The sequence below is a fragment of the Oncorhynchus masou genome, chromosome 1 (genome assembly GCF_036934945.1).
Source record: "Oncorhynchus masou masou isolate Uvic2021 chromosome 1, UVic_Omas_1.1, whole genome shotgun sequence".
In the NCBI taxonomy this organism is placed as follows: Eukaryota; Metazoa; Chordata; class Actinopteri; order Salmoniformes; family Salmonidae; genus Oncorhynchus; species Oncorhynchus masou.
Window position 1 is genome coordinate 43,523,312 of NC_088212.1, and position 9,495 is coordinate 43,532,806.

Here is a 9,495-nt window from a genome sequence, read left to right on the forward strand (position 1 = left end):
TGTCTGTCATGGCTCTTCTTTGGGATGTTCTCACCCAGTACTTGTGTGGAGCCAGTGCATTGCCAGTGGGGATCCTACGGAGACTGGTCAGAGTGTGATGGCTGCACTAAAACACAGGTTAGAAATCAAACCAATCATCCGAAGTCATGCCTGTGAGCTCCACTGGACTCATGAATGGCAACCAAGTAGCATACAATGTATTCCCCTTTATTGAAATTAGACCAATGTTGGGGTATATCGATGTGTTTTAGTCTAGGACTCGTGCCATGGTGGTATATGCCCAGTTTCAGGGGAGCCCATGCAGTGGAGGGTCCACTCAGACCCAGCCCTGTGAGACTGCTCGAGGCTGCCCCCTAAAGGAAGGCTGTGGAGGGAGGTTCCGCTGCCGCTCAGGTAATTAAATCAAACTTTATTAACAATGCATTTCAAATCCTCAGTAAGTTTTACAACAGAATGTAAAATAGAGTCAGTAAGAAAAATGTTGAGCACAGAACATGAAATATTGGCATGCGTGCGTGTGTGTTTCCTGTGTGCTACAGGGAAGTGCATCAGCCAGTCTATGGTGTGTAATGGAGATCAGGACTGTGAGGAAGACAACCAGGATGAACTGAAGTGTGGCCCAGACAAGACATTCCCTGTTTGTAACAATGACAAACCACCACCCAATGTTGAGCAACTAGGACTGGGGTGAGAGCTGGGGTATCTTTCTCTCCTTCATCCTCTTCCCCGCTCTCGCTCTCTCCCTCGCTCTCTTTCTCTCGCGCATTCTCTCACACACACACACAATCCTGGGCATCTGTGGTGATGTGCGCTGCCTTCTCCTTGAATTTCCAGGTTTGATGCAGTGACAGGAAAACAGAGAGGAAGTGTGATCAACACTAAGAGCTATGGAGGCCAGTGCAGGACTGTCTTCAGTGGGGACAACAAGGTCCTCTACAGGCTGCCCCAGAGCACTCTGAGGTACAACTTTGAGGTAAAAAGTCCCACAGTTAACATACTTGTGAAAATAAACATTTGTAAAGAGAGCACATAGGACTGAATATATGTAAAAAAATATAAATTGCAACAGGCTGATCAAATTAAGATCCTACATCTGTATATGATTCCTATCTGTACAGGTCAAAGTTCAGAATGATTTCAGTGATGAATTCTACACCAGCTCCTGGTCCTACGCCAAGGACGTAGTCAAGAGAGAGACAACGACGGGTACAACCACAGGATTCAACAACTATGACTTACATCAGACGGAGGAAAAAAACAGGGTCTGTTGGAGCTGTATGATGAAATGTCTTCTATAAATCTTAGTTTTAATTAGGAGATATGCTGAGTTTAAGAGATGCCTTTCAACAGACCCCTGACCTTTGCAATAGCAGTTCATGTGTGAGGAGGACTCCATTTTATTTCACATCCACTATGTACCTGATATCCATTGTTATCATTGTTTTCATTCATTGTCTTCCAGAGTTTAGAATTATTGACTCTTTCTTTAATCTACTTAAAACAAATATTTTCCAAAACTGTGATAAAGGTATTGTGAGATGATCTATTTTGGTTTGTTTTTGCTCTGTAGAACAACCACCTGTTGGTGGTAAAGAACAACGTGGAGGTTGCTCAGTTCCAGAACCATGCCCCAGGATACCTCTCTCTGTCTGAGGAGTTCTGGAAGGTTCTGGCCACGCTCCCCACTGTGTACGACTACGCTACCTATAGGATGGTGGTGGAGAGGTTTGGAACCCACTACCTGTCTGAGGGGACCCTGGGTGGATACTTCCAAGCCTTACTCAGCATCGACCAGGAAACAGCCAAACAGATGGGTGAGACAATTGAGGCAACTCCAGCTGAGACTGAGGCTGCCCTAATGTTGACACTGCAGGCATATCATTCTTGTGACAACAGTAGTGGGAGTAACAGTGCAATAGCTTGAACACATCAACTCTGTTGGTTACACTGCTTGGTCCAATGGCCCAAGTGGTTGGAAGGTGAGGCTCGCAACAGATGGTGAAGAAGACATTGAACAAAGTAAATCATAACGGTTCAATTAAGCCGTCCGAGCTGAATTGGATGTCCTTTTATATAGTATAGTTTGGTTCCCACTTTTCCTTGGCAAGTGGTGATTTTGTTGTTGTGACCGTTCTCCCTTCTGCTTCTGCAGGCAAGGTCACGTGGAAGTATAATGAGTGTACCAAGACCAAACACCGGATTCTGTTCGTTTCATGGACAACCGAGAAATGCAGAAAGGATGAAAAGGAATATACACTACCCAACCCCCCATGTAAGTTTATTTAAGCATCCATGTAAAAACCAAAATAATTGACGATGTACAATGTAAGATGTGTGAAATTTTACAATGGCTATCAAGTGGTCTCTTACTGTAATTCTGAAGGCTCAAGACTCAATGGAATCAAATGAATCAACAGTGTTTATTGATATTTACAGTCAATATACTATATATATTCACTATACAGAAGCCCTGGTGGTAGCTCATCATGTAATGTATAAGCTTCTGCAATGAAATCCTGATCACTCTAATCACTGATGCCTTTACTGCTTTAATAGCCATCAGTAGGTCTGACAAGGTAAAGAAGGTGGATGTGGAGGGAGGGGCCACTGCACACATCGCAGCCCTCAAGGCTCTGGACCTCAGCACTCCAGGTAGAAACTGGGATATGTACAAGAACTGGGCGGAGTCTGTGCGGACCTTACCTGCAGTCATCAAACGAAAGGTGAGAGAGGTACAGGAGAAAGATTATTGGTGGATGAAAACAATATCTGAGCCGGCGTCATTGGTTGAGGGCAAAGCCGTGAATTACACAAGGTAGAGCAAAACAGGTTAAGTAATGAAATGATACATTTAAAAAGGACTACAGAGTTACGTTACAGCTTTTGAAACAATAGTTTTTGTTCCTTTTGTCTTGGGAAAAGGCTTGCTATATTGAATCCTCCCTGTGTTTGGTGTGAATGGTTCCAGATGAGGCCTCTGTATGAGCTGGTGAAGGAGGTGCAGTGTGCTGGGATGAAGAGGCTCCACCTGAAGCGTGCCATAGAGCAGTACCTGAATGAGAGGCACCCATGCCGCTGCCAGCCCTGCAGGAACAACGGCCTAGTGGTGATGGCTGGGGATAAGTGTAGCTGCATCTGTAAACCTGGGACAGACGGACTGGCCTGTGAGAAGGGGAAGGAGGTGGAGGGGCAGGAGGGTAGGTGATATTTGACACGTCGTGTGGATACTCCAGATGATGGCATTTGTGTATTCATTTCTCGCAAACTTGAAGTTTGCTTGGGCGCTTGCATGCATTCTCTACATTCACATCCAGATTACATATGGACCCATATCCCCTCGCTCTCCGCCCTTCCTTTCCCTTTCACTCTGTGTCCTTCTTTCACCCCAACTCTACATTCCATCACTCTCTCTGTCCCCCTCCCTCCCTAAGGGGTGATACATGGCAGCTGGTCTTGCTGGTCTGGCTGGACTTCTTGCTCCGGAGGTCAGAGGTCACGAACACGTGCATGCAGTAACCCCGCCCCTCAGAGAGGCGGCCATCACTGCAACGGAGAGGTCAGGGAGACGACAGGCTGCGATGACGACCAAGACCTGCAATACCTCCAGTCAGAACTACTGCTGCTTCTCTACTTACTTAGTGATACGACTTTATACATGAACAATACACAACAAATAAATGACAAGTCATACTTAACGATAACAAATACAGCTGACAAGGAAAAACTCTGTCGTTCTGCTCCTGAACAAGGCAGTTAACCCACTGTGTTCTTAACTGACTTGCCAAGTTAAATAAAGGTACAAATGAAAAAATATTATCCCACTGTTACTGACCTTGCTGAATGCTTGTTTGTTTGTGATTAATTCCAGGACCATGGAGCCTCAGTGCTTTGACCTGACCATCCCACCTAAGGAGACCTGCAGGAGCCCACCTCCTCTCCCTAATGGCTATGTCCTGGTAGGAATTGATGGACAGATAACCACTAAACTGTCTGTTTCCTTCAGTCCCGCTGCTGGAGAGATACAGGGCATGCAGGCTTTTGCTCTAACCATGCACTAACACAACTGATTCAGGGATTCAACTAATCCCAATGTCGTTGCGCAAAGGCTGGCTCCAAAGCCTGAACATCATCCTGCTGTTTTGTAGCCGTTTCAACCTCCTTATTATAACGCCGTTCCTCCGTTTGTAGATATCGTCATCTGGATAGGTTGGACTGTGTTTGACCATAATCTGTGCTGTTAAACTCAGGATCCAAAAGATGTGTATCTGGTGGGCAGTAAGATTGAATACACCTGCATAGAGGGCTACCATCTGATTGGAATAAGGATCGCAGAGTGCACTGTTGCTCTGACATGGAGCACACCTCCCAAAGAGTGCAAGAGTAAGTAGTACTTCAGTGACAACAGCCCTCTGCATTTGCGCCATTTTTATTTGTCAAGAGATTGAAGCTGGAATCCGCATTGGGGGGAAAAGCGCCACTGGTTTCCCCAGGCGCTTTCGTTATTGTGTTGTTGTTGTTATTGCACGCACACACACAGGAATCCATCCCTGGAACACACGCACACGCACACGTACACACAAAACCAAACACACACATCATTATGATAACTTCCCTCACCTTCTTTCAGGCTCCAGGTGCTATGCTCCGTCCCTTCGAAATGATGTCACAGGCTCTCCCTGGCAGCCCACCTATGACATAGGGGAACGTATCCCACTGTCCTGCCCTGAGGGGAGACACATAGTGGGAGACAAAGAGATCATCTGTGACTCCAGTCTGCACTGGTCACCGGACCCCAACACCATCACATGTAGCCAGGGTAGGTTGATGCATAATTGTTTCAACTTTGAACTCCTACCCAGATATCAACCTATGTAGAAATGTGTTACTATTTGTCAGTTTACCTGAATGTTGGTATTCTCTACCCTTGGCTAATCCAAATGAAATAACATGTCTTTGTTGTCCTTTATGAATTCAGCACCGAAAACGCTTGATCACCTTGATGGCCCAGCAGGGCAATGCAAACCATGGGAGAAACTTGCCAAAGACAAATGTATCTGCAAAATGCCTTATGAGTGCACGTATGTTTTACCAACCTTTGTCTATATGCAACTTTAACTACTCTAACTACTTGTAAATATAGAGGAAGTAAGCTCCCTTTAATAAATGTGAGAAGTGGCTCCTTTTGACCGCATATTCTGCATACTCTAAATATGCTCTATGCTTTCTCACATTTCACCATAGGCACAGATCTAAAATCTTGACCATTAGGAGAGGAAACACAAAACTGACCCCACATTAGCAGTTTCAGGGTTTCACCCCAAGCTAACTATGTTGCTCTTTTGTTCAGGTCTTCTCTACAGGTGTGTGCCAACAATCTTGAGAATGGTCGGACAAATAGACTGAGCGTGTGCAAGATGCACACCTTAAACTGTCTGGGAAGGAGCTACAACCTGGCAGAGGACAGCGCCTGCGAGTGGCCAACCAACACAACTTCACCCTGCACCGACTGCCAGATCTGGGAGACTTGTGACGGTACGACTCTGGTTTAAATTGTATTCAACATTTTTGTTACACAGACAAGTAAAGGCTGTAATATGAATATCTATGCTCTTGCACTGTGTGTGTGTGTGTGTGTGTGTGTGTGTGTGTGTGTGTGTGTGTGTGTGTGTGTGTGTGTGTGTGTGTGTGTGTGTGTGTGTGTGTGTGTGTGTGTGTGTGTGTGTGTGTGTGTGTGTGTGTGTGTGTGTGTGTGTGTGTGTGTGTGTGTGCGCGCAGACTGCACCAGTTCTCAAGGCCATTGTCCTTGTCTCCTTCTAACAGGACAAACAAACCAGTGTCGCTGTAAGGACAGGGCTGAGTGCTCAGATCCAGGGTTGAGTGTCTGTGTCCGTATGGGGGATGATGCTAACAGTGCCACCCAGACACTGAGCGAGTGTGAGGCAGGACTGAGGAGGTGTAAAGGAGAAAAGGTGTCAGTTGTCAGCATACTACCTTGTAGCGCTTAAGAATCGTTTCCTCTCCTCCGACCATATCTGTGATAATGACAGAAAATACCCTCCTTCAGTTGTTTTACCCTATCTCTGTTTATTATATCACTCTTCAAAAGCATTGCTTTGAAGACATTAAAGCCATTGAAGTATATTAACCACCCATTAGACTTGTTCTTTTTGTATGCTTTTTGAATGGATTGATAATGCTTATTTCTGTGCCAATAAACAAAAACAAGTCACAACAGTAGAGTAAGAGCTAATTCTACTCAACCCATGTGTCAGATGTTTTTATTTCTTGCCTTATCCAATTTAGAGTTCCATACAATAAATAAACAGTTTGCTTGAACCATTCAAAGGATTGACAAGTCACTGCAGGCAGAAATGTATCTTAGGTAAACATAGCATTACATCATAGAATAGCACCACATTCTGCCCACATCTCTTTACATGCTGTTGGTTTAGTATTGGATGTTCTGTACGTGTTGTTCTGTTCCAAATTACCCAGACACCCCTTAATCTGCCAAGAATTCCACTGTGACTGACACTCCATCCCTGTTCTTGACTAGCTGCCTGTTAGCTCTGTGAAAGGCAGGCCAGGCATATGTGTGTGTGTGTGCGTGCGTGCGTGCGTGTGTGCGCATGTGCCCGTGCGAATGCTTGTGTGCACACAAGCTGCAGTACACACTACCATTACACTCAAACCTCCATTTCTGGCTGCAAAACAACTTTTCCTTAAATTCAGCAGCACACAGATGCCACACACACACTTGGGATGATTTACAAAGTAAATATCCAACTATTAGGTTATTATCAAAGATATTAAAGCTGGAATTACAATCAAACCCACAATTTTTACCCAGTGTGTTAACAAAACACTGTCTGCACACACGCACACACGCCTGCAGGCATGCACACACAGTTCTTATTCCGAATTAGGAAATTAAGCATTTCTCATGAATACCTTTCCTATGCACTTCTCAGTAGTTGGTATTCAGATTTATCTTATGAAGGTGCATAACGGGCTCTGCAGATGTGGTCCCATTGCGCTCGCTGAATAAATGTTATTCAACCGCTGAAAACTCTTCCAAACTCTTCCAATTGTTGGCCGATTCGTACTAATATGCAGACACACAGTGACCTCCAGTGGTATGTTCAGTTCTGTGCACTGTGCAGAAAGCAGCTGGAGACTCATATACACCCTTTTCCCGGCTGCGTCATGAAAAGTTGCACGTACAGTTCCAAATCAGAAAGCGGTTTATTTACATCAAATCAAATCAAAATGTATGTAAATACAATCATGTCCGACTTTAGATGCAGCTCATACAAGTTAGCAAACACGTAATCAATCGGTTATCATCTACACCATCGCAGATGTCATTGAAGGCTTGATTACCTAGCAAGCTGCCAATCTAGCAAGCCAGCAAGCAGGGGAAAATATTACAAATAGAGCTAAATAAAGCCAGGAGAATAATATACTTGTTAAACATAGCTATAGCCATCGGTCTTGTGTGTTTACATCACTCATTGGTCATCACTCACTGCTAAGTTTGTCAAGGTCAACAGTTTATAAGCTACTACAGGGCTTTTTGTTGCATGCATAGGCTTGCATCACTTGAACGTGACATTTGCTTATGAACAAAAAATGTATCTCTATACTGCAAGACTGGCATGGCCAATAGAAGAGCTGACTAACAGAGGCAGAATAATAGAAGAAACACACTCAATGACAATAGTGTTTTTACTTATGTTGTAGCTAAATGAGGGCCTATCCCCAATAGGCTAGCCAATGTATAATTTGAACAATGGATGCCCAATATTTCTTCCAAAATACTGCATATTTTTGTCCTGTAATTCACCAAGCCAGCTGGACCTTCTCAATGGGCTTGGCTGTGCTGACCTCAGGCAGACATGTGTGTCTGTGTGTAGGGGAGTGGGGGGGGGGTGTCTGTGTGTGTGTGTGTGTGTGTGTGTGTGTGTGTGTGTGTGTGTGTGTGTGTGTGTGTGTGTGTGTGTGTGTGTGTGTGTGTGTGTGTGTGTGTGTGTGCGTGTGTGTGTGCGTGTGTGTGTGTGTGCGTGTGTGTGTGTGTGTGTGTGCGTGCGTGCGTGCGTGCGTGCGTGCGTGCGTGCATGCGTGGCTTGCATCATCTGTCCGACCCATGTGAGAGAGTGATACCAAACATTTTTGGTTCAAGCGAGCAATGTACCAGAGCACGAACCCTTGTCCTGAGACGCCCTTGTGGGATTTTTCCCAGACAAATTGTCTTCTCATTACTTCCTGTATCATTGAGGGAAGGAAATACATTGGTTCTGATCATTTGGATTAGCCCAGTATCAATCTAAACTTGACACATGATTCTGAGGATTTCTTATAACATTTGTATTGAAATTGATAATCGCTAGATGTTCACATGACATTACGTTGTATCTTCACATCTGGTGGCTAAATCTAAACTGAGCCTATGACTTTGAATATGGATGAGCTGTCTCCACCCAGCGGATAGAACACTCCTTCACATGAATCTGGGCTTCTGGGCCATTTGGGAATTGATGCATGGGACAGTGCACACTGTCATTGGGACAATGATGTAGACAACAGGGAAACAACACAAAGATCTTAAAGCATGCCACTGAGACATGGAACTAGACTGCAACTTGGCTCAAATGTGCCCGAACATCTTCTAGAAAATAAGTAGTACGTTCAATTGATTTGAGCCAGTTGATCATTGTAATATCATTTGAAAATACTACCAATACTTCCCAAGGGAATGCTGTCTATGAAAATATAGTTCCAGAAATGTGTGGTGCTTCATTGTTTCATCTTATAAGGCCCGATTCAGACGTAGGATAAGACCCTTCAGAACCCATAGCGGACGTCAACAGCCATCCTTTGAACTACTATAGCGAACGGCCTTGTTTTTCTAATAATAATACCTTTGTCAATATTTGCAAATGCACTTGCTAACAACCTGTTGTCTTATTCGCGTGGCTGCTGTCATCGATCAGAGACAGGAAACAGGGTATGCTGTCATCGATCAGAAACAGGAAACAGGGTATGCTGTCATCGATCAGAGACAGGAAACAGGGTATGCTGTCATCGATCAGAAACAGGAAACAGGGTATGCTGCCATCGATCAGAAACAGGAAACGGGTATGCTGTCATCGATCAGAAACAGGAAACAGGGTATGCTGTCATCGATCAGAAACAGGAAACAGGGTATGCTGTCATCGATCAGAAACAGGAAACAGGGTATGCTGTCATCGATCAGAAACAGGAAACAGGGTATGCTCAAAATGACAGCACTGAAGCGGCAAAGATTTTTCACTGTGCATATGAAGCTGTATCTATGTTGGAGGGTGATGAAAGCGATGATGATGTCGAGGTGAGTGAAGTAAGTAAACAGCAGGTATACGTTTGCTGTTGTTGATGTTTAATGCTGTGACATTTGGGGAATAGCTCACAGATGATTAAATCCTGTCATCGTCAACAGGTTGATACAGGCGGCCA

General features: G+C 44.6%; 1 protein-coding gene across 1 annotated transcript in view; it reads left to right on the plus strand.

Annotated features, from left to right (window-relative positions):
- The window catches only part of c7a (complement component 7a), a 6,558-nt gene extending 298 nt beyond the window's left edge, over positions 1–6,260 (plus strand). Inside the window, exons 2-17 of the mRNA XM_064972624.1 lie at positions 1–117; positions 252–393; positions 540–687; positions 835–973; positions 1,119–1,262; positions 1,571–1,814; positions 2,153–2,272; positions 2,557–2,723; positions 2,969–3,197; positions 3,432–3,606; positions 3,869–3,956; positions 4,248–4,380; positions 4,628–4,816; positions 4,976–5,078; positions 5,348–5,532; positions 5,821–6,260. The exon at positions 1–117 is cut by the window's left edge and continues 24 nt beyond it. Of these exons, the coding sequence (XP_064828696.1) occupies positions 1–117; positions 252–393; positions 540–687; positions 835–973; positions 1,119–1,262; positions 1,571–1,814; positions 2,153–2,272; positions 2,557–2,723; positions 2,969–3,197; positions 3,432–3,606; positions 3,869–3,956; positions 4,248–4,380; positions 4,628–4,816; positions 4,976–5,078; positions 5,348–5,532; positions 5,821–6,005 (2,508 nt within the window). The 3' untranslated portion in view covers positions 6,006–6,260. The remainder of the gene's footprint in view (positions 118–251; positions 394–539; positions 688–834; positions 974–1,118; positions 1,263–1,570; positions 1,815–2,152; positions 2,273–2,556; positions 2,724–2,968; positions 3,198–3,431; positions 3,607–3,868; positions 3,957–4,247; positions 4,381–4,627; positions 4,817–4,975; positions 5,079–5,347; positions 5,533–5,820) is intronic.
- The last annotated feature ends 3,235 nt before the right edge of the window (positions 6,261–9,495 follow it).